Below are 24,741 nucleotides of genomic sequence, written 5' to 3' on the forward strand. Positions count from 1 at the left end.
TAGCCATTGAAGGAGAGTTTCTCCATCTCTCTCCCATCTCCGTTCACGGCGAATAGTGACACAACTCTGAACCAGAAGTTTACGGAATGTACTGGAGTCTATATGGGCATTTTGTCACTACTTCGAGTTACGTGAACCACGTGACCGGCGCTGTTTTCTGAACCCCTCCATGACGCAACTCTCCTTAAAAAGGCTATATATGATGTCATCATCATCATGCGACAGATGTAGGCGAAAGGTCCCCAGTCAGTCAGTCAGTGCGCCAGACAGTCAGTCAGGCGGTGGAGTTGATATCAGGTCAGTCAGGGTAATAATAATAATTAATAATAATAATAATAATGCATATGAACAGAGTGGTGTTGGTGTGTAGACGTCTGAGAACGTTGAGCTGTCATGTGAAACACACCGGGACTGCAGACCTGCAGCACAGGAGGACGTTTAGATCCTCAAGCAGACATTTAGCCTATGCTAAAGATCTGTTCCTGGGGAAACTCAACAAGGTGAGCACTACTATTATTATTATTATGATGTGTTATTATGATATGATATGAATTAGCATTACATATACATTTTGATATGTTTGTCGCTGTTGTTGGCTGGGAAACTGTCATGTTTTAGTGCTAGAAAACTGGGAACCTTCACTGTCTGTGTTTGTTCATGGCATATCTTTGTTTCCGTTGTTACTGTACTCTGATTCATTGATTGAACATTGTATTATAACAGTTTGCAGAATGGATACGGTTCAACGGAAGTACAGGTCAATACAAAATATGCTAAGATTAACCAGAAAAAGCACTAATAAGACTTGTTTAGTGAATATATGTATTCTGTCCAGTAGGCTATATCATAGCATTTTTTGTATGAAATGGATTTGCTCCCAAGTGTGGTACAATCATTTTCATCACATATAAACGGCTAGAAAGTTGAAGGATAAATGTCTCACGAGTAGACACAATCTTCTAATATTTAGATCCTGACCTACAGTAGCCTATATGGTACTTTACATTGTTGTGGAAAATCCTACGCCTATTTTTTGCCTGACACAACATTGAACAACAACGACGAAGTGCACTGCCATTATGATGAGATAGAGGTGTGGTGAATTAAAATGACTGTCTGTAGGAGGTCAACTAAATTTAGAAGTGTACTTGAGCCTCGAGGAGATGTTACACATGCTGTGTCATGAGAGCAACACGTTGTTGATGCGTAAACAAACACAGATGAAGGTATAATGGCATTAGTTGTAACAGTAGATCCAGGTGAGAGTAGAGTCAAGAACTAACTCAACGTACATATTATAATACAGATGAAGGGCTCCTCGATCACTGGCAGGTGAGTCAGTTTGACACAACAGCAGTGGTACGCACAACGCAACACACACATGTAGCCTACAGTGTGTGGAGGAATCAATTGGCATAACAATGCACTGGGGGAGAAATGTACACACAATGTTCATTGTACACTCTCAAGAGTTAGATTATTGTTAAACATCGGCCTGCTTAATTTACAACTTAAGAAGTCTACACAATTAGATAATGTATAGAACAATTGAAAAATTATCGACGTTTACCCTCGACAAAATATTCTATGTTTTGGGTCTGCAAGGCTAAATCTCATCAAATGGTGGTCCTTGGCTCAAATGCTGAATCCACAATGGGCCTTGATATGAAAAGGATTGAAAACCATCTAATCTAATCTAAAAAAAATCTAGTAGACATCTGCAGTGAATTCCTCACATACATACAGTATGTATCCATGTCCTGCTGCACCGGTTTTGACATGACTGTGAGCTGACACAATAGCAAATTAAACCACACCCCATTACATGTATACATGTATGAACATGGGGTGAAACTGTCACCTTGCGCTGTAACTTTGACCGTTGATGGATTTGCGGAAAATAATTAAATGAATACATGACATTAACCCAAACTCAGACAGGTGTTAAGTTTGATGATCCAAACTGGATTAACCACAGTGTCCACTAGGACACTTTCACTGAGATTGACTGACTGACTGACAGACAGACGGAGACGCACATACACACAGGGTGGGAGAGTAGAGCATTATGTGGCCATACTGTATGTATTTAATTCATTCATTTTGTGCAGAACGATATTGTCACTGGCATTATATGTTCTCAAAATGGTACTGTGTGTGTGTGTGTGTGTGTGTGTGTGTGTGTGAGATAAAGGGCCACTTCACCTTCTTTGCAATCAGATCTTATTTTCATGTGTGTATATGTGGTTTTAGATATTTTAGTCATGGTGTCATCTTCATGACAATGTAGGGGGGGGGGGGGGGGACGGGACTACATTTTAGGGTAAAGTAGTAGTAGCCTTGCCGAGCCATGAGGCCCATAGGGCAGGAGCCTATCTCCTGTTTCTGTAGCGTGAGGCAGCTTGATGTACAAGTACACCCCCTGGACATGACGCTAGTATGTCGCAGGGACTTACCCCCCCAATCCAACCCTTGGTGCTGAGTGTCAAGCAGGGAGGCATTGTGTCCCATTTTTAAGAGTCTTTCGTATGACCCGGCCGGGGATTGAACCCCGACCTCCCAAGTCTCAGGGCGGACACTGTAACCACAAGGCCACTGAGCTGGCTATAGGCAAGGGTGCAAGTTTCAAATTGTGCTACGGTTTAATACTACTAAACATTGAGTGTCTGTAGTTTCTTCCAGCGGTAAAATGTCCCTTTTTATACAATGTGATTGTCCTCCTCCAGGAAGAGGTCTTTCCCTACCCGGAGATATCTGCTGAGGAGTTGGAGGAGATCAACATGTTTGTGGCCCCGGTGGAGAAGTTCTTCAATGAGCAGGGTGAGAGAGAAGACCTCCATCCATCCATCCATCCATCCTTAGATTTCTATGTTCTTAACCCAATTAAGAAAGAATATATATTCAAAGATTTATGCCGCATTTTCACGATTTTTCTAAAATGGCAGACCTACAAGCGCCACTCGGTGGCGCACTATGAGCTTGTAGATCTGCTATTTTTCAATAGCTAATGTATAACCCAGCCGGGGATAGAACCCCGACCTCCCAGTTTCAGGGCAGACACTCTAACCACAAGGCCTACAAGCTCGTAGCGCTATGAGCTTGTAGATCTGCTACATACATTTCAATAGCTAATGTATAACATAATGCTTAGTTAAAACACCAAAAGGAGTTCCCGTAACAGGCTGGGTTCAATTTGATGGACGGAAGGATACTAATTAAACTGCATTTTGTTTAATGCATTTAACAAAGAAAACAAATCCGAAACTAATCATTTTAGATATTGCATCCTCAACATTTGAGGACGAAATGTGTAGACGGAATGTGCCTGCAGATATTGCGTACTGTGATTGGCTGGAAAGTGTGTCCTTCTGCACTGCGATCGGCTGAGCATCGTATAACGGGTGTGCCACAGGGGACACCTCAAGGTCGAGGTTTCTTTATTTTGTCTCCAGAGGAAGATTTTTTTCTTGGACCCCAAGGACCCTCCCTGCAGCATACAGATACAATACAATACAATACAATACACAATACAAGACAACAAAGGCACACAGTGACCCGTACAACATTAAAAAAACACACACCAACATACCTAGTGCAAAAAAAAGAACATCACCTCATAACCTTCGACCCCTTCCCTGTCTGCCCTCTGCAAGGACTCTGTTGAGGAGTGTGATTGACAGAGGGACAAAGGAATGCTTGTACCTATTGTATTTGCACGCAATTTTCTTAACCTGTCCAATGGTGGCCTGCTCAAAGATGACCTGTTACATAATTATGTGGTAGATAGAGGGGGGGGGGAGAGAGGGAGAGGTAGGGATTGGGTATGTCATATCCCTGCACGCTTATGGACTAGTTTTAAAATGTTTAAAACATTTTCCCATGAACCAGTTGTAATTGCGCTCAGTAGTGGTCCATGGACCAGTGGTCGACAAACACACCAGCTGATGATGTGACATGTGTCGTTTTGTTTGTTCCAGTGGACTCGGCGAGGATCGACGCTGAAGCTAAGATCCCTCCAGAGACCCTGAACGGCTTGAAGGAGCTGGGCCTGTTTGGCATCCAGGTCCCAGAGGAGTACGGTAAGATAAGGAGCTGGGCCTGTTTGGCATCCAGGTCCCAGAGGAGTACGGTAAGATAAGGAGCTGGGCCTGTTTGGCATCCAGGTCCCAGAGGAGTACGGTAAGATAAGGAGCTGGGCCTGTTTGGCATCCAGGTCCCAGAGGAGTACGGTAAGATAAGGAGCTGGGCCTGTTTGGCATCCAGGTCCCAGAGGAGTACGGTAAGATAAGGACCTGGGCCTGTTTGGCATCCAGGTCCCAGAGGAGTACGGTAAGATAAGGAGCTGGGCCTGTTTGGCATCCAGGTCCCAGAGGAGTACGGTAAGATAAGGAGCTGGGCCTGTTTGGCATCCAGGTCCCAGAGGAGTACGGTGAGATCTGGCACCGCTCAAACCATTTAGACCTGAGGACGATTTAAGTTGATTCTTTCTGACCTAAGTTTTCTATAGCAGGCGTCTCTGCAAACCTTTTTGTAAATTAAATCCCCTGTTTTATTTTCTTGATGGTCATTGTGCCATGTTCAGCATAAATGTTAATGACACCACATAAAACATTTCAAAATATTTTGATTGTCCACGAATGTAATTTATTCCCTAGAGCTAAATATATCCTAGACTCCGTCCCCAGTCAGAGTTCAGAATTCAGAGTTTTAATGAATGTAGAATTGTGTGCATGATGTAATTTACATACAAATGTGAGGGACTTCATTTGACTACACTGATGCCAGTGATCACCCTCCTTTGTGCCAATGTTGGCACCGTTGCCAAAGGTTGCCTACCCTTGTTCTAATCTATAGCATATCGTCTGTCAGGTGGAAACCATGTAAAAAAAGTTACTTTTCATGATTCAAAAACGTCAAAAGTTGCAGATTACAGATCTACAAGCTCTAAAATGCGACACAAAGTTTGTAGATCTGCTGCTTTTGATGCTTTTGTGAGACACTGTAGTGTGATCAACTATGGCATTCATTTACAAAAGGTTAAAACCCTATACGGTGCCTCAGAGCTTCATGCTAGTGTGTTTTCTGTTAAATGTCTTTGCCGAAAATCTACAAAAGCTCACAACGCGACAGCGGCATGTGCAACAAAGTATAATTCAGGCTTTATACTCCCATGTATTTATTTCAAAGCCTGACATCAATGTCAGGATAACAGGTTTTGTTTGTTTGCTTTTCAGGGGGTCTTGGTCTGTCCAACACCATGTATGCCCGGTTAGGAGAGATCACGTCGTTGGATGGCTCTATCGCTGTCACTCTGGCTGCTCACCAAGCCATCGGTCTGAAGGTAAACCTGCTTCCCTTCAGTTCAGGACCCCCAGGGGTCCTTGGGGGACACTGTAAACCTGCTCTCCTTCAGTTCAGGACCCCCAGGGGTCCTTGGGGACGCTTTATAAGAAATATATGGACATTCATGGCCCTCGAAAATAATAATCTATCCGATAGCCGATACTGGAACCAATATTTGTTTAGTTTCTTTTTGTGTGTTATTATTTCCCCCTTTTATGCCAGGGATACAAATACATCTTCATTATAAGAAATAACAGTTCAGAATCTGCAGCTTGGTTGATTACAGATAACCAACACAACAACATAGCCGGCGCAAAATGTATACAGCTAAATGTTTGCTACTGCCATCGGTTTTAAGTTACCCATTCTGGGCGGGAACCCCCTTTGGTGTTGCACTCTGCAGCGTAGGTCTGGTCCAGCGTGGGTTGTGCGTAACGATGTGCGTTCCTTCCAGGGCATTCTGATAGCTGGCAGTGAGGAACAGAAGCAGAAGTATCTTCCCAAACTGGCCTCTGGAGAGCACGTGGCAGCCTTCTGCCTGACTGAACCGGGAAGGTAATAAACGAGCATCCTAGAACAGGTGGGGTCTTCAGCAGGGGGTCCGGGGACCCCTGGGGGTCCTCAGAGTTACTACAGTCGTAACTCTGAGGACCCCTAGGGGGTCCCCAGACCCCCCTGCTGAAGGGAGCATGTGTTTTGTTAGCAGTCAGACACACCATGAGTCAGACACCCTCCCCAAAACCTGACCTCACAGGAAGCCACGGGTGATTTTTAACCCGCAGCTGCACCTCGCCGACAATAGCCGATAACGGCTTGCGCTGCGAAGCGTTGTGAGCTTCTTGTAGAGCTTGTAGATCTTCAGTAATTTCAGGCAAAGAGCACAAGTTTATACAATATGCAGTGAGGGTCCTACTCCTGGGCGGCTTCAACTCTCTCTCAGCTAAAGACCGCTGATCTAGAACCTGGTGCTGGAACCTTTGTCTGCATTGCTTGTATAACACACAATGGGCTGTATTTTGCATGTCTAAAGTACCAGGTCTTATTCCCTAACTTGAGTAAACTAAAGACCTGGAGGCTTGATCAATGCCATTTGGCTATTCTGAGGAGTGGCCAAAGAGCATTGATAACGCCTCCAGGTCTTTAGTTTACTCAAGTTAGGGAATAAGACCTGGTACTTAAGACACGCAAAATACAGCCCAATGACTGTTACTTATTTTCTCATTGTTATTAATAATCAATGATTGTGATTTCAGTGGAAGTGATGCTGCCTCTATCCAGACCCGTGCCACGTTGTCAGAGGACGGGACTCACTACGTGCTCAACGGTTCCAAGGTGACACTCACCGTTTCACCACCGTCTGCTTTGGGGCCATCTGGGTTTCTCCAGAAAAAGAAATCAATGCAAGAAATTAAATACATGTATATGCATGCATACGTTGTTTTCATTTTTGTTTTCAAGCCATTCATAAATTACAGTAACGGTACTGTTACTGCGGACCAGATCACCCATCAAAGAGCTCGTTAACAGAGTTAACTAACAAGCTATTACACTTAATTTAGTATGAAATTAGTTAAAAAGCATGCATTCTATTATTGCGAACATTAATTACATATTATGCACTTTAGTTACGCTTACATTTGGACTTTGTGTCTCCTCCTCTATTCTCTTCTCTTCGTGTTATTATTTTTTTGGATTTGTTTTAATAAACAATTATTGAATTGTCTATTCGTGCCGCTCAGATCTGGATCTCCAACGGTGGCATGGCGGACATCATGACGGTGTTTGCGCGGACGGAGGTGGTCGACAAGGACGGCGTGAAGAAGGACAAGATCTCGGCCTTCATCGTGGAGCGGGCGTTCGGCGGCATCATCAGTGGCAAGCCCGAGGACAAGCTGGGCATCCGAGGGTCCAACAGTCAGTACATTACTACTACTGTAGCTACTACTGTAAACCCCGTCTCTAACCCTAACCTAAACATAACCGCAAGCACGGGAGCAGTGCATGTTCGCCAACCTTAACCCATTCTGACCGGGCACCCATTTTGGTGTTAGCATCATGTTATGCTTTAGCTATTGAAAAATAGCAGATCTACAAGCTCATAGCGCGCCACCGAGTGGCGCGCTATGAGCTTGTAGGTCTGCTATTTTAGAAAAATCGAAGAGCGACTGACATTTTTTTAATCTGATCTCAGGTCAGAATGGGTTAATCAGACCAGTGTGTGTTCAGTGGAAACCTCGTATGAATCTGATCTCAGGTCAGAATGGGTTAATGCATGTTCGGACTAATGGGACTTCGGATCTATGGGCAGTTTAGTAAAAGTTTACTTTATTCAAGACTGCTTTATTCGTCTTTCCTTCCTTTCTTCCTCAAGCAGCTTCAGAATAAAAGATAAAAGAATGAGAGGTTTTATTATCCCCGTCCCCCCCAAAAAAAAAATATATATATACAAATAAAACAATAATCTAATCTAAATAAATTAATCCTAAAACTAGAAGAATTCATGTCATTAAAAAAAGTTAGGATAAGAACATTATAGGATAAGAACAGTATAAAACTTCTCCTAAAATGCTAAATCTAGAGTTCATCTCATCTAATGCATAGGCATGCAAGTTCCTAATAATGGTACCTGGCTAGTGGGGATTGTTGGAGTCTTGACTGCCTGTCCTGGCACGGATTTTGGCAACTTTTTCGGGGGGGCGCTACTCATTCCACGAATGCATGATCCTTATGAGTTGTACCTTGTTGTAAAGGTGACCAATCAGGTTTTCCATCCGTATAAAATTCAAATTGGTATTATTATTATTGAAGGGGAGAAATAATCAACCTGAAAAAGGAAAAACTATCTTTCATGAAGTTAGCCTGATGAAGGTGTAAACATTGTGATTTCCCATTTAACCCATTCTGAACGGGAACCCGTTTTGGTGTTCGCATCGTGTCGTGCTTTAGCTATTGAAAAATAGCAGATCTACAAGCTCATAGCGCGCCACCGAGTGGCGCGCTACGAGCTTGTAGGTCTGCTATTTTTGAAAAATCGAAAGAACGACTGACATTTTTAGAATCTGATCTCAGGTCAGAATGGGTTAATCAGACCAGGGTGTGTCCAGTGGAAACCTCGTATGAATCTGATCTCAGGTCAGAATGGGTTAAAACCTTTTCAACTGCATTTGAAGACAGTGTAGTGTGCCTTTAGGTGTGCAAGAGTCTTGCTTTTTTTTACTGAGAAATAATCGACCGAAATGAATTTTCCAAACGCTTTTTTTTAGGAGTTTAGTTATAGTAGTTGGTGTTAATGGCCCTCCCTGAGTATAATGTTTTTCTGTGTGTTCTCTGTGTATGAATTGGTAGACCTACACTAACACTATAGAGTTGATTTTATGCTTGACAACGTTTTGTTTTTTCTTTCGTTGTTCAGCGTGTGAAGTAACCTATGACAACGTGCCGGTGCCAGTGGAGAATGTCATTGGAGAAGTTGGTGGTGGATTCAAGGTAACTGTCGGTCTCCTATGATGATAATACAATACACACATTAACCCATTCTGACCTGAGATCAGATTCATACGAGGTTTCCACTGGACACACACTGGTCTGATTAACCCATTCTGACCTGAGATCAGATTCTAAAAATGTCAGTCGTTCTTCGATTTCTCAAAAATAGCAGACCTACAAGCTCGTAGCGCGCCACTCGGTGGCGCGCTATGAGCTTGTAGATCTGCTATTTTTCAATAGCTAAAGCATGACATGATGCCGACACCAAAACGGGTTCCCGTACAGAATGGGTTAAAGGAACGCCAACACATATGAGAACACGTGTGAGATCTGGACAATGTTAATGAACATTAACATTTACGCTAATAATTATTTTGTTGTTGCCAGGTCGCCATGAACATCCTGAACTCTGGGAGGTTCAGCATGGGCAGTGCTGGGGCAGGAATGATCAAGAAACTCATAGGTAAACGTCATGGTTTCATTCATTAACCCTTTTAAGACCTGAGGCCGATTTCTACTAACCTGACTCCGCCAGATTGCGGCAGTACTGAGTTCACAAGTTCCCTCCTCCTGCCTGGATCTGGGATCTCTCAGGCAGAAACGATGAACCCGGAAGCAGGGTATCAGCATCTGATATCTCCATAATAATTTTGAGTTGTAGTCTTGTTAGGTTGTGTTTACTATTGCTCTGTGGCACAGCTTCAATATGTCATAAGTCTCGCGTTGATCCCGCCTCTAGCGGCCCCATACAGCCGCGTATCGCTCCGGCCAGAATTCTACCGGAGTACATCGTCTCTGTCTGAGAGATCCCAGACTCACCCAGCTGGCAGAATGCAAATGTTGTCCAGCAGGGGGAGTGGTTCTACCAGGCTAGATTTCTACATCCAGTTTTCTGAAAGGAAAAACATAAACATATGTTTCTAATAGGACTCCCCCCCCCCAAAGTTATATGTATTTGGCCACCGACACCCATCTCAATATATTTTGTTCCAGAGACCCCCGGTATCAAGGATTTGACTTAACAATGTTGGCTTGAAAAGAATATTGAATAACACTCAAAAGATTTTCTCGATTTTAAAAAGAATGGCTGATCCATAAGATAATATCGTGTCACTTCATGATGAGCTTGTAGTTGTAGATCTTCTATTTTTGAATAGCCACAGTATAAACTGATGGTTAAAGTGGTTACACGGATGCTTTCCCGGTTTTAATGGGAATAATGTAAAGTGAGTGTTTTTTAAATGTGATTTCTTTGTCCTGATGAAACCGTGTCTCTTCGCAGAGCTCACTGCTGAATATGCCGGAACCAGGAAGCAGTTCAACAAGAAACTCAGTGAGTTCGGTTTGATTCAGGTACGTTTATAATGTCTATTTCATCCACAAAGGATTAACCCATTCTGACCGGGAACCCGTGTTGGTGTTAGCATCATGTTATGCTTTATCTATTGAAAAATAGCAGATCTACAAGCTCATAGCGCGCCACCGAGTGGCGCGCTACGAGCTTGTAGGTCTGCTATTTTTGAAAAATCGAAGAACGACTGACATTTTTAGAATCTGATCTCAGGTCAGAATGGGTTAATCAGACCAGTGTGTGTCCAGTGAAAAACCTCGTATGAATCTGATCTCAGGTCAGAATGGGTTAACAGCCAAGCTCCACTGCAGCCATTGGGCGTCGCGTCAGTGTCAACCCATTGAATGTTCCCTTTTTAACCCATGAAGGGTGCTCCACCTCCACTGCTGACGCTGCATTGCACTGCGTTGCATTTTGTCCCCATTCGCCTGGTTCATTTGTTGACACCGTCCGAACGCAATGCAACACAGTAGTAGTTGGAGCTTTGGCGTAACGTGGGCATGATGTAACCACAGTATTATTACCTGGGGTCCTCCAGGCCCTGCTGTACTGTATGTGCTATATTGTTTTTCCTCTACACACCAAATGTCTTTGCAGAAAATGACAACAACAACTGTGGTTCGTTCTGAGCTTGGTACAATTGTTCTGGATTTTTGCTATAGTGGTTAAAGAGATACTCATCGTAGAAATTAGTTGGAGTTTGCAATGATGTGGTGTGTGTGTGTGTGTGTGTGTGTGTGTGTGTGTGTGTGTGTGTGTGTGTGTGTGTGTGTGTGTGTGTGTGTGTGTGTGTGTGTGTGTGTGTGTGTGTGTGTGTGTGTGTGTGTGTGTGTGTGTGCAGTGACATAGACTCCGTGGGGGCGTTGGGGCTCCAGCCCGCATGAGGAATTAGACCTGAATATATATATATATTCGCCTCGGTTCAAATCGTCCCCTTTTTTACCGCGCCAGGTCGCGCAGTTCTCGTCTGTCCAGTGACTTTGTATGTAATCACGCCGCTCTAACCGTCCAAGTCTGAACGTTCTTTTATCCTCACTGTGTCCTCTTGTACACATGCAGATCAGGCATTCAAATGACGATTATAAAAACATTTCGTCTCTGTGTGTGCGTGTGTGCGTGTTGCAGGAGAAGTTTGCCATCATGGCCCAGAACGCCTTTGTGATGGAGAGCATGGCGTACATGACAGCAGGCATGATGGACCGACCAGGTGTTCCTGACTGCTCTCTGGAAGCTGCCATGGTCAAGGTCAGAACACCCGCTGAACACCCTGCATAAACATAAACAACCGTCAGCGCCACCTGGTGGTCACCACTAGTTTAGGCTTTGAGTGCCAATTCTCCCATTATATAAAGAGAGAAAGAATTTGTAATTCCATTATGCATGTAATGTGTAATGTCATCACCTGTACACCAGATTAGAGGAATTTTCTAAATATGGATTAAAAAAAAGAGAATATAAAATATATATTATTTTTATTCTTTTTTAATTCCCAAGGGAGCACGTCTTGTCGTCCGTGGCATCCAGTCCATAATTGGCAATTAGACGGTAGGCCATTAACAGTGTAGGACAGCTGGTTCATCAATTAGACGGTAGGCCATTAACAGTGTAGGACAGCTGGTTCATCTCAAATTGAGCTACTGCGGGAGAAAGTGGGAAGGCATATTTTGGGCGTGCTTAACCCCTTAACTCTAAACTTCTTTGCCTTTTTTACTATTTTGGAAAAACATTTTTGAATAGTTAAAATAGTTTAGCATGGACGAAAATAGATCCCTTTATGTTTAATGATCATGTATTGACCAACTTTATGTGGACACGTAAAAGTGTTAAACCAGATCAAATCAATAACTTACTTACTTGACTAGCACAACTGTTACTGAATTGATAGAGATCTATACCTATTTGAATATATTCAAATGTTTCTGCAGGCGTTCAGCTCAGAGCGAGGCTGGATCTGCTGCAGTGAGGCCCTGCAGATCCTCCTTTTAATTAATATATTGAGATGTTTCTGCAGGTGTTCAGCTCAGAGGGAGGCTGGATCTGCTGCAGTGAGGCCCTGCAGATCCTCCTTTTAAATATATTGAGATGTTTCTGCAGGTGTTCAGCTCAGAGGGAGGCTCGATCTGCTGCAGTGAGACCCTGCAGATCCTCCTTTTAATTAATATGTTGAAATGTTTCTGCAGGCGTTCAGCTCAGAGGGAGGCTGGATCTGCTGCAGTGAGGCCCTGCAGATCCTCCTTTTAATTAATATATTGAGATGTGTCTGCAGGTGTTCAGCTCAGAGGGAGGCTGGATCTGCTGCAGTGAGGCCCTGCAGATCCTCCTTTTAATTAATATATTGAGATGTGTCTGCAGGTGTTCAGCTCAGAGGGAGGCTGGATCTGCTGCAGTGAGGCCCTGCAGATCCTCCTTTTAATTAATATATTGAGATGTTTCTGCAGGTGTTCAGCTCAGAGGGAGGCTGGATCTGCTGCAGTGAGGCCCTGCAGATCCTGGGCGGTTTGGGCTACACCAAGAACTATCCGTACGAGAGGTACCTCCGGGACTGCCGCATCCTGCTCATCTTTGAGGTACCGTCACAACACAAGAGTGAAGGTTTTTAATGTTGTACGGGTCACTGTGTGCCTTTGTTGTCTTGTATTGTATCTGTATGCTGCAGGGCGGGTGCAGCATACAGTTCAAGACAAATTTCTCCCGAGTCCCTTGGGAGACAAAATATAGAAACCTTGAACTTTGAAGGAGATCTAGATATTCTCTAGCTGCACCCTCACTGTGTTCCTGGCGCACTTCATATTTATACTTGAGGTATAAATGATAAATGTAATGTGAGAAATAAACCTTCGTCGCCCGTAGCTCTGGTCCATATAGCGTTAGGAGGAGTTCTCTCCTTTGTGACTCTTTGGGCATTAGTCTCGCTACTCACCAAATCGAAGACGGTTTTACGGTGTTGAAAGCCTATTCTCTGGGGTGGGAACCCCCCCGCCCCCCCCCCCCCCACACACACACACACACACACACCTTCCGTCCAAGATACATTTTTGGCCAGAATATAAAATAATCCCCACTAAAGTCGAGAGGCTGCACTACAGGCGGAATAGAAAAATTGCCCAAAGAGTCGCAAGGAGAGCTAGGTCACCCTGGCCGTTACGTCACAATGTGTAAACATGCACATTGTCACCAGAATATAACATGCAGAGCAGGTCATGTGATGGGCATTGAATGTTGCTCGTCTACAGGGGACCAATGAGAGCCTTAATTGAATGTTGCTCGTCTACAGGGGACCAATGAGACCCTTAATTTAATGTTGCTGGTCTACAGGGGACCAATGAGACCCTTAATTTAATGTTGCTCGTCTACAGGGGACCAATGAGACCCTTAATTTAATGTTGCTCGTCTACAGGGGACCAATGAGACCCTTAATTTAATGTTGCTCGTCTACAGGGGACCAATGAGATCCTTAATTTAATGTTGCTCGTCTACAGGGGACCAATGAGACCCTTAATGTAATGTTGCTCGTCTACAGGGGACCAATGAGATCCTTAATGTAATGTTGCTCGTCTACAGGGGACCAATGAGATCCTTAATGTAATGTTGCTCGTCTACAGGGGACCAATGAGACCCTTAATGTAATGTTGCTCGTCTACAGGGGACCAATGAGATCCTTAATGTAATGTTGCTCGTCTACAGGGGACCAATGAGACCCTTAATTGAATATTGCTCGTCTACAGGGGACCAATGAGATCCTCCGCATGTACATCGCTCTGACTGGAATGCAGTACGCTGGCAAGATCCTAACGGGGAAAATCAAGTGAGTAAATAAAGTAATCAGTTAATTAACTAAACAAAACAGAGTTTTTATTTTAACCCTCTAACACCCGCATTAATTTCTACTTGCAAAAAATAGATTTCAACCTTACTACTACTTTGTACTACTAGGACTAAGACTAAAAAACATGTTAAAAAAATAAAGTTTGATGAAAAATGTATAATAATTATATAATAATCTAATAAATGAATAATTTACATTTGGGGGATATCTTTCACAATAATGAATAAAACATGTTCTAGACATTCTAATGATCACAAAAAAACATATATTACAATTATTTTACCTACTTTTATTAGGGTAAAGGTCAAAAGTCTTAGGTTAAAAAATGTTCAAAATTGCACAGAGTCCAGACATTTTTTATTTGTGTGAATTTCAGCCTCTGTGGGGGGTGTTTATATGCAAATATCATGACTAATGGCATTGAAATGGCATTGCAATGAACATCACTGATGACGTTTAGGTGAAAAAAGAACAGAAAAATAAAAAAATAATTAGTAATTAATTAAAATAAAATTGTTGCTAAAAAGCAACGCTGGGTCTTAGAGGGTTAAAGGTATAAGTCCTGCACACTTCCACTTACAAAAGCTTATATTATAGTTCTCGGTCAGACTGACTTTGCCTGTCAGTTGGACTGAAACATTGTTTTGTATAAAATGTAATTAAAATGTTTAAGTGAAGACGGTGTCTGGCACGCACTTCTACCTTTTAGATCTTCTTTCCTACGCACCTGTCACTGTACGTATAGGTGTGCAATATTATGACAATTTTTATTTACATTGTCAGTTTAAACATAAGGATGTTCCATTGTAGCTTCAGACTGATATTTTACATGTGGCGTTTCCTCTTAGGGAAATGAAGAAAGGCAACATCGGCGTTGTTCTGAGCATCCTGGGGAAGAAGCTGAAGCAATCCATTGGATCCGGCACTGTGGATCTGGGTCTGACGGGGAACGATGGAGTGGTGCATCCCAGCTTGGCAGTAAGACACCCATCTCTGTCTGACGTCTGTCTGGGTGCTGTAGAGCCTTATTGTATTATTCCTCTGCTATGTACCAATATGATTGTACCCCCCAGCTATGGGATGTTATTCGAACACATTCGTTACTTATATAGTTATTATATATGCATTACTCCATATATGAAGTGAAGTGTAGACTGTAGAGCAGTGCATGCAGGGTCCCCACCTTTCTGATATTGTAGCTGTCAGTCAAAACCTTGTCTCCAAATTCTTACTTTTTGTTGGGTTTTTTTTTTTCGTAAACAATTTACAATTTAGGCATTTAGCAGACGCTCTTGATCCAGAGCGACTTACATTTAAGCAAAAACAAAACCATGTCATACATCACATATATAAAAAGTAGTTATCATGAATCGTGTATAAACTAAGAACGTAATAGTGGAGTAGCTATGTCAACTATACATACTATACTATATTATATTATATATTTATACACTAGATGTAAATGAATGCCCTACTTGTTCATACTACAGCGTCACACACACAAAGCATCAAAGGTAGCAGATTCACAAGTGCCACGTTCTGAGCTTGTAGATCTGTTTTGATTTTGTTTATAATCCTGAAAAGTAACCGGTTTGGACACAATGAGGTCATGTCCGCCCGACAGAGACCATGTGCGTTTTTTTTTTTTTTCGTTTTTTCAAATATGTTTTTATTGAACAGATTATAAATTGTTAAACATTATGATATGAAATACATATTTTTATTTTATCTTTATGAAACAAAATTAAAGACAAAAAGAAAACAAGACAAAAAAAAAGAGAAAGAAATCCCTTAACCCTCCCACCCATACTGCTCAGTGACACTAGTGCACACTATATAATAAGATGATAGAAAGCTCATGGAAAACATCTGAAAAGAAAATGGCGTACAGTCAACCATATCAATCAATGGTATCCTGTCTATTAATTGTTTCTACTCAAGTAAGATGTGCGTTTTTTTGTGTCATATCTTACGTTTGTTTTTCAGGACAGCGCAAAGAAGTTGGAACAGAACGTGGCCTTTTTTGGCTCGACCACAGAGAGCCTGCTCTACCGATATGGAAAGGTGGGATTCTTTCATTGTGTTTCACTTCTCACAATGTATTTACTGACTATGGACGGAAGGGGTTGAAAAGGCTGCGTAACATTCCAGTTCCTGTGCATAGGTTCTGAAATCAAATCCATTAGAAGAAAGAAACGTTCTTCTAATTCTGTGCTCATCCATTATTTTTCTCCCCTCCGCAGTGGGTTGAGCCGTTGATCTGAACTTTCACATGTGCATTGATCACATTGACATTAGCATGGAGAAAGGAAGCAGATGTTTCTCTTTGTCCAAACTTGAGTTTATTATTATCATTTTAGCCACAGGCTGCTATGAAATCTGTGGCTGCAGGCTATGGGATCTACAGTATTAGTATCAGGGCTGTCACGATTACACATTTGACCCATTCAGAACGGGAACCCCTTTTGGTGTTTTAAGCATTCTGTTGTACTTTAGCTGTTGAAAAATAGCAGATATACAAGCTCATAGCGCGGCACCGAGTGCCGCACTACGAGCTTGTAAATCTGCTATTTTTTTAAAAGTCTTGAAAATGTGGAGCAAATTGTGAATATATTCTTTCAGAGTAAACGTTTTTTAACTCAAATATTTGCTTCTGGGAAGTCCCTGGAACATAATATTTTCAGATTTATTGTTGGGGGTCCTTGACATGAAATTTTTTGAGAATGACTAATAGAAACATATAATATAATAGGGTTTTTCAGAAAACTGTCAGGATTTAGAAGACGTTTGTAGAATCGTCCTCAGGTCTAAATGGGTTGACGATTCCCTCCTAACTCCCGTGGTGTTCTGTTCAGACCATCGTAGACGAGCAGCTGGTGCTGAAGCGAGTGGCGGACGTTCTCATCCACCTGTACGCCATGACGGCGGTCCTGTCCCGAGCCACCAGATCCATTAGCATAGGACTGAAGAACCACGACCATGAGGTACGCACGCACGCACACACACACACACACACACACACACACACCAGTGTTGTTTTTGGCAGCAAGTTTCTATTTTAGTTTTAGTCATAGTCTTTGGAATAGTGTTAATTTAGTTTTTTGTCACATTTTAGTCACCCGGAATGTTTTAGTGTTAGTCTAGTTTCAGTCGACTAAATCTACAGTTGATTTAGTCGTCTAAAATGCATTTTGACGGGCCTGCCCTTGATGCCGTCGTAATGGCAGATTTTACATATTTCACATGCAAACAAGTGTAAAAATGACTTGCACTGGATCTCTTGTCCACTAGAGTCCCTTCCTAACATTTTAGTCTAGTTTTTATTTGTTGACAAAATTGTCAGTATATTTAGTCTTAGTTTTAGTCATCATAGCTTAGTTTCCATTTAGTTTTCGTTAGTGAAAAAAGGTAGTTGGTAAAAGGTAGGTGTACACTACAGTGTCCATTTCTATCTCTGGGACCCCAATGTATCTTGTAAAATCTATTTAACTCTGAGTGTGTACAGTGTACACACACACACACTGTACACTGGTCTCACAGCAGACTGGTACCAGAGTACAGCTCGTTCTGGTGAACATACTCAGGGCCAGGGGTGCACATACGTTATAACTGGTGTGTATGAAGTGCACATGCATGGTGAAAATAGATGTTATGCGCGGCAGATCGTCGCTGTGGTACAGTAGACGTCCGCCCCGCCGTGCAACACCTCCAGGTGCTCCTTTTTGAGAACTAGCCCAAAAACACCTCAACGTTCTACTGTAGAGCTCAGGGGACTGCATGAAAAGAGATACTCAAGAATATTGAGTAACTTAAATACGGTCGGAAAGATGTGGTGTTTGTGTTTTAACAATGTGTTGCTTGTGAGCTGCTGATCGCGTAGATTTTAATCGTTGAGTAATTCACCCAAACAATTAATTACTGTATATCATTATCATGTCATTATGTCATATCAGGATTAAATTCAACTCTTTTACGATGGAGGCAATTAGCAGAAGTTCTTATCTAGAGCAATAGATACGTTTTAACTTACTTTTTTCTCTCTCTCTCTCCCTCCAATTGTCCAGGTGCTGCTTGCTAATTCATTTTGCAGTGAGGTGTTCTTCAAGAACAACTACCTGATGACTCAGTTACAGAAGCGTGAGTACAACGTGAAGACAAGCACTCACCTGGTCGGCCAATGCTAGCTTCATTTTAGTTAACCCATTCTGACCTGAGATCAGATTCTAAAAATGTCTTCTACATCCTGACAGTTTTCTGAAAAAGCTAAAAAAAGAAAAGCTTTTTCAGAAAACTGTCAGTTGTTCTTTGATTTTTCAAAAATAGCTAAAGCATAGCATAATGCTAACACCAAAAGGGGTTCCCACCCAAAATGGGTTAACCACTTTAGCTCACTCGGCGATGCCTCTCGTGGTTCAAGTTCGCTCTAGACCAGGGGTGGGGAATTATTGAGAAACGGAAAATATTGTGGCGGGTCTGAGCCAAAAGGCTGAATTCAATTCTGCACAATATAAATTGTATTTATACTGTATATATAAAAAAAGAGTAAATGGCATTGTTTTGACACACTGGTAAGAGTATATTATTATTATTATTATTATTACCTCTGACTTCAGTAAATAAAAACGTAGTCCATGTTTTGTTGAAACCTCTGCATTCAGCATCAACCTTTCTTTTTTTTGGCATGAGTGGACATTTTTGAGGAGTGATAAGGAAGGTAACAGGTTGTCAAATATTGCGCGTATGACGTGAATAAACGGGCTTCAAAATAAAAGTAATGCAGTCCACACATAAGGTCAAATTAGAAAGTATATGTCTTATTTTCTAATTTCCAAGTAACCTTTACCTTTTTGACGGACCGGTCAGAGTCAGCCAAAGGGCCTTATTTGGACCCCGGGTCGTGTAATGCCCAGGTCTGCTTTAGAGTAAAAAACTATACGTTTGCGGCCACAAAAAGTAGTCTCCATCAACCCACAGAATAACGACAAAACACCTGCCAGAGGTCTGTTAGTATCTCACCTCCTTAGACCAATGGATTGTCTGATTTAAATGTGAAAATGATCCATTCAGTGCATTGACAGCATCTCAAAGTACTGAAGGTCTGGCATACTTTGTAATGTAATGATGTCCTGCTGGTTCCAGATTCTCCAGAGAACAACGATGCCAACATCAAAAAGATCGCAGAGGCGGTGCTCGAAAAGAGAGCCTACATCTGCTCCCATCCCCTGGAGAGGACGTTCTGATCGGCTCCCATCCTCTGGAGAAAACATTCTGAACCCACATCTGCTGGAGAGAACATACTGATCTGTGGCTGTCCTCCCAGGTTGACGTGCATTAGGCTACGGACACCCAACTTATGCCCATTTCTATCTCTGGGACCCCAATGTATCTTGTAAAAATCAATTTAACTCTGAGAGTGTACAAATTAAACCAAATTTGGTTCCATTTGTTACAATATCAGAGTTACGGACCCATAAGGGGTCCATTTGGTTTCCAAACTTTCATTTACCTGAGGACACTCCCTGAAGGACCCCTGGGGGTCCCCGGAACCCCTCTTTGGGAACCACTGCTTCAGTGGACTGGACATCCCCCCCCCCCCCCCACTGTCCATGTGTCCAACTGGAGTATTAGTTCAACCTTGACAAGTGTCCCTTTTCTTTGGCAGAGACGGCGGTTCAAGTTAGCACTCCATGCTTGCCTGTGGCCGTGCATTGAGAATCGCCATGGTTGGCCTTGACTCTGACCGTTGTAAAGCTTAACTGTAACTAATGTACATGCAGATTTATAAGTTAACGTCTAAGATGTACTTTGATAATGGCATTAATAATAGTCCCGATATAAATAATAAATGTTGTATAATAGTGGGACTTATTTTCTTATAATTGCCATGATGTGTGAACTGAAGTGCTACTTATCTTCAAACTGCAACAATTGTGTGTCTGTTTAAGTCCGATTGTACAAATGGAACGGTAAGGACTCTGAAACACTGAGTTAAATGTACTGTAACACTGGGTGTCATTACAGTGTACCGCCACAGTGTGGCAGTACCGGTCCAGACCTGAACAAGCTGTGAGGAAGACGTGTATCGCTCCTTCAATACTTATTTATTTCCATAGGTATGTCAGGGCTTATGACATTAACTTTTTGAGTCCTTCGGTACATTTAAAAAATAAAATAAATTGTGATAAGTTGTGACTCCAGAGTGAGTCATTTATATCTGCAACATGTCCCAGTCTGTTCATTGTTAAATCATCTTCTGTCTCATGCCTCGACTCCCAGGGGTTGCATCCTGGGCGCCTCTTCCTTTGGCTGCACCATCCAGATCCTGCATTGAAGTCTTCAAACGGTGGGCCCTCAGTAGAAGGAACCAGCATCAAACGGTGGGCCCTCAGTAGAAAGAACCATCATCAAACTGTGGGCCCTCAGTAGAAAGAACCATCATCAAACGGTGGGCCTTCAGTAGATAGAACCAGCATCAAACTGTGGGCCCTCAGTACAGTACAGTACAGTAGTACACCCTCATGAGTCACCAAACCTTTGAACCGTTCACATTTCTCCTCTGAAAAGATAGGATTTGTAACGAAGACAGTAGAGAATGACACACAAAATGATCACATTTGTTTTAAGGTTTACAGCAGCAAAGGTAGGAGGACAAATACCTGACGGCAGAATATTTAAGAACATTTCCCCCCATTGGAACTGCTGCTCTCCGCTGGGCAAAGACCTTGTAGTCAAGGAAGTTGATGTCCTCTCTGGCCTTACATCACATCTTCTCGACTCAGGAGGACACTAAAGTGGTTAGTCAGTGCCCTCAAATCCTCCCGACCTTGCTCCCTGAATCCACCACAGGCACTGGCGTCCGACCCATCCCATTTGGGCCAGCGAGGGTGATCAAAGGCCTTAAATGTGCTGACTGGACTGTCCCTTTGTAAGTCACTGAGCCTCTCCTCCAAGTGAGAGATTGGATTTGGATCTTTTTTTTTTATATATATATATACAGGGCGCCCGCTGACAAAGTGGTCCAGTCACATGCCTCATAGGCTCTGGCCTGACAGCACGTCGCCTGTTCGAGTCCCGTTCATGACGACCTTTGGTGCATGCCTGTCCCCGTCTCTCTCTCTCTCCCTCTTCCCTGTCGATCTTTATACTTGAAAGTTGAAACTATCAATACATCTTAATAGGATAACCGGATACATTATGTAACCAAATACATGTCCTATACCAATCACTTTAGCTCGTTCCTTTTCCAGTCTTGGAACTGCATCTTGAATCTGGAACGGCACACCTCTGTGTTCTCCACTTGTCCTCGCTGACTCATGTACACTGTTTTGAGTGCAGTCAGGTTCCAGGATGCTCCTGGCAGTCAGATGCTGCAGAACATGACACGCCTTCCTTTGTTGTATCACACCCTGTCAAATGGACTCTTTCTTAGCTGTTGACAAACTCGCGTTCGTGTTGTCTTTTAGCCTCGCTCAGATCCGGTGCTAGAAGTGGTGGAGATCCTTTGTTGCTGCCCTACATGCCAGAACAGCATAAAAGGCAGTATAAGTAAGAGCCGGTGAGTCATGGGTTGGTTTTTTAGTCAGAGCCATTTTGAAACGTATAGCAGAACGAGCACAATGGAAAATGAGGACTCAAAAGCGTTTTATTTTATCCCTTCGACAGATCTGATATGGATTGGGGGCCACGGCAGATCTCCAAGCTTCTAAAACCCACCGATTATAGCATGTGGAGTGTTGCTGATATAAGCTGCTGGGAGTTCATCTTGCTAGCATGATCCTTCTCTTGTCGGCTGAAGTGGTGAGTTAGTTGTGGTTGATTTTAGCCACCACTAGTTTTGGTATTTATTCTGGCAAAAAAAGAAAAGATGAATCACACTCGTGTGGAGTGAGTGACGCGTCACTTCTTTAAATAAACCTCGTACTCTAAACAAACATTACAAGTCCATAGTTGGCTTCCACATGACGTCGCATGGGGTGCTGTTTTTAGTTTCCGTAACCTTCAACCTGTCCTTCCCCTCCGTGTTAACCTTCTTCAGGTGCTTTTCATAGAGCTCCTCACCGGACTGGATGGAGATCCTGTCTTAGGTCATTATTGAGTGCATTCGTAACGCCCAGGATTCGTGCCCGGCCCGGCCAGGTCTCCCATGTGGAAAGCCAACGTCTTAACCACTATAAGCCAAAGGCTTAATTACCTAAGCTTAATTACCTAACCTTAATTACCAGGGGCGGAGGTGGCTCAGGGTAAGAGTGCCTGGATGGGAACCGCAAGGTTGCCAGTTCGAACCCGGGCTCCCCCAGAGTTACTGTCGAAGTGTCCTTGAGCAAGACACTGAACCCCTAATTGCTCCCGATGTGCTGGTTGGTGCCTTGCATGGTTTCCGCTGCCATCGGTGTGTGAATGGGTGAATGTAATGCACAATCTATGTAAAGCGCCTTGGATAAAGGGGCTATATAAATGCACCATTTACCATTTACCATTTACCTATGGCTCGGGTGAGACTTTCTTTTCAGGCCATCGGGCTGAGGCTCTGAGCCACTCTGCTACACGTTCTTGTCCAGATGGAGCTGAGCAACGCAGCTGAGCTTCTGGATCTTCAGGATCTCTGCCACCACGTACTGTACGTCCCTGACATTGATGTCCTCAGATTAAGCCATGGCTGGACATGGCTGCCTCGGTCACTACTATCCTATCCACTCTTAACGGTATATACCAGTGGGCCGTTTGGACGTTAAAAATGGTAAATGGTGCATTTATATATAGCACCTTTATCCAAGGCGCTTTACATAGATTTTGCATTACATTCACCCATTCACACACACATTCATACACTGATGGTGGCGGGAACCATGCAAGGTACCAACCAAGCACCAACCCACATCAGGAGCAATTAGGGGTTCAGTGTCTTGCTCAAGGACACTTCGACAGCAACTCTGTGGGAGCCCGGGTTCGAACTGGCAACCTTACGGTTACCATCCAGCCACTCTACCCCTGAGCCACCGCCGCCCTGAATGATTTGGAATGATTCAACAGACTCTCCTTTGACTTTGCTCCACTTTACCCATTTGCCTGTCTCGTCACCCATGGGTTCTATAAAAATGCAGACATTCCCCCCTCTTAAGAACCAGATGTGTGTTCCTGATCTTTGATCACAGTGAACTTCCTTGGTAAAATCTTCAGAGGCAGAGAGTAGGTATTATTGAAGTACGGAAAGAGCGGCTCAGCGAAAGCGTGCGCGAAGGTGTGTATGTGTGTGTTGGTGTCGGGCTCGGAGAAGGACAGCTTTCCTCTGTTCCAGTCCAGCTGGACTCTGATCCTGCACAGCTTCTGCTTCACTGACAGATCGGTGGTGGGCCCTGGGGAGCAGCACGCTGTGTATTCACCGTCGTATGACGTCATGGCCCAGAATTGTCCGTTTTTGTCGCCTTTCCTTTCCGTCAGCATGCCTACCGACCAGTATCTGTTCTCCCCGACTTCAACGTCCCAGCTGTGAGTCCCCGAGTTGAGGCCCTCGGAACCCAGGACGCGGCAGTGGCAGTGAAACCTCTCCGGGTTGCACGGAAGCGACCGCTCCTCTCCACGTCTCACGCTGGTCAGATCGTCGGACATGACGAGATCCGGATAGGCGGTGTTGGGGTCCAGAATGACGGGAGTGTAGGAGACGATGTCCTTCATCTTGTCCCAGACTCTGAAGGCCAGGTTGCCCAGGTGTTTGGCCTCGTCTATCAGTGCTCCCGCGTCCAGCTGTGGGTCCTCCAGTGTGAACTGGACTCTTTCCACTGTGGACTTGTAGTTCTGCAGGAACGGGACGTGTTCGGTTCTCAGCTCCTCCTCCACGGCTCTGATTGTGTTTGAAAGAGTTGATATCTCTCTGTTCAGACCCTCAATCTTCTCCTTCGTCATCTGAATCTTCTGCTTCTCTTCCTCCCTCAGTGCGGCGATCCTAGCCTCCTCTTCCTCTTGTAGAAACCGATGAAGCTTCTTGAACTGTTCCTTGATCTTCCCCTCTGTTTTTAAGGTCTGGAACCTAATGTGTTCTGCTGCTTGGTCACAGTTTGTTTTGACATGATTAAAGACCTTCAGTTTCTTCTGCAAAGTCTTCAGTGATTTCTGGACGTTCTCCTTGTGATCCAGGGCGACTTCATTGATGCGCCTGAAGGTGTGATTGGAGTGCTTTTTGGAATCGCGACACAAAACGCACACCAGTTGTTGATCCTCCAGACAGAAGAGTTTGAGCATCTCCTTCTCGGTGTGAAGACTGCAGAAAACCTCTGAGCCATTCAACTCTTTCTGGCGCTGCGTCTCCGAGAAGCTCTCACACAGGTTCTTCAGAGCCAGGTTACACGGCGGATCGTTGACTGAAGATAGTTTCTTACAGATTGGACATTGCTTTGTTGCACTCCGCATCCACCATTCCTGCAGGCAGGCTTTGCACAAGCTGTGGCTACAGGGAAGGACAACCGGGTGTTTAAATATGTCATGGCACACGGGACAGGAAAAATCGTCCTCGGAAAAGGTCGACTGGGAAGCCATTTGAGTGAAACGCTACAAATTCACACTTTGAGATGTGTTTCAAATGTAATGTGCAATATAAATATAATGTAGTATTATTATTAATATTAAATTCACTGCTCAGAAGATCAGCCAGTCACTCCCTATTACTGGAGTTTACTGTCACTGGGAATCCTGGTTCTTGTTCAAATCTAAAGCTCAGATGACAGATGGTTCAAATTGGGTC

The 24,741-nt window shown here is 43.5% G+C and overlaps 2 protein-coding genes across 3 annotated transcripts; one reads left to right on the forward strand and one right to left on the reverse strand.

Annotated features, from left to right (window-relative positions):
- The first annotated feature begins 231 nt into the window (after positions 1 to 231).
- acad9 (acyl-CoA dehydrogenase family, member 9) lies at positions 232 to 20,191 on the forward strand. Of its 2 annotated transcripts, XM_080774765.1 has the most exons (18): positions 232 to 500; positions 2,727 to 2,820; positions 3,978 to 4,079; positions 5,235 to 5,341; positions 5,798 to 5,898; positions 6,597 to 6,675; positions 7,083 to 7,257; positions 8,756 to 8,829; positions 9,217 to 9,292; positions 10,112 to 10,182; positions 11,306 to 11,425; positions 12,619 to 12,747; positions 13,906 to 13,985; positions 14,855 to 14,984; positions 15,993 to 16,070; positions 16,862 to 16,990; positions 18,071 to 18,143; positions 19,146 to 20,191. In XM_080774765.1, exons 1-18 carry the CDS (start codon positions 339 to 341, stop codon positions 19,244 to 19,246), a joined length of 1,881 nt encoding a protein of 626 aa, XP_080630891.1. In that variant the 5' UTR covers positions 232 to 338; the 3' UTR covers positions 19,247 to 20,191. The 2 variants fall into 2 exon arrangements, with proteins under 2 accessions (XP_080630891.1, XP_080630892.1); XM_080774766.1 differs by lacking the exons at positions 232 to 500; positions 2,727 to 2,820; positions 3,978 to 4,079 and adding an exon at positions 4,394 to 4,429.
- Positions 20,192 to 23,120: 2,929 nt separating this feature from the next.
- Positions 23,121 to 24,536, reverse strand: LOC308326446 (E3 ubiquitin-protein ligase TRIM35-like; the record flags this gene model as incomplete). Its single annotated transcript, XM_080779332.1, has 1 exon — positions 23,121 to 24,536. The coding sequence occupies one exon, from the start codon at positions 24,534 to 24,536 to the stop codon at positions 23,121 to 23,123; it is 1,416 nt and encodes a 471-aa protein (XP_080635458.1).
- Between the last annotated feature and the right edge of the window lie 205 nt (positions 24,537 to 24,741).

Source organism: Protomyctophum bolini, assembly GCF_963924005.1.
Source record: "Protomyctophum bolini genome assembly, chromosome: 2".
NCBI classification, from domain to species: Eukaryota; Metazoa; Chordata; class Actinopteri; order Myctophiformes; family Myctophidae; genus Protomyctophum; species Protomyctophum bolini.

Bases quoted from the DNA above. Each gene is read 5' to 3' on its own strand.
- acad9 (XM_080774765.1), top strand. From the start codon at position 339: ATGCATATGAACAGAGTGGTGTTGGTGTGTAGACGTCTGAGAACGTTG. The intron at 9,293-10,111 runs GTAAACGTCATG...GTCTCTTCGCAG, and splicing joins AATGATCAAGAAACTCATAG to AGCTCACTGCTGAATATGCC. The intron at 16,991-18,070 runs GTACGCACGCAC...CCAATTGTCCAG, and splicing joins TGAAGAACCACGACCATGAG to GTGCTGCTTGCTAATTCATT.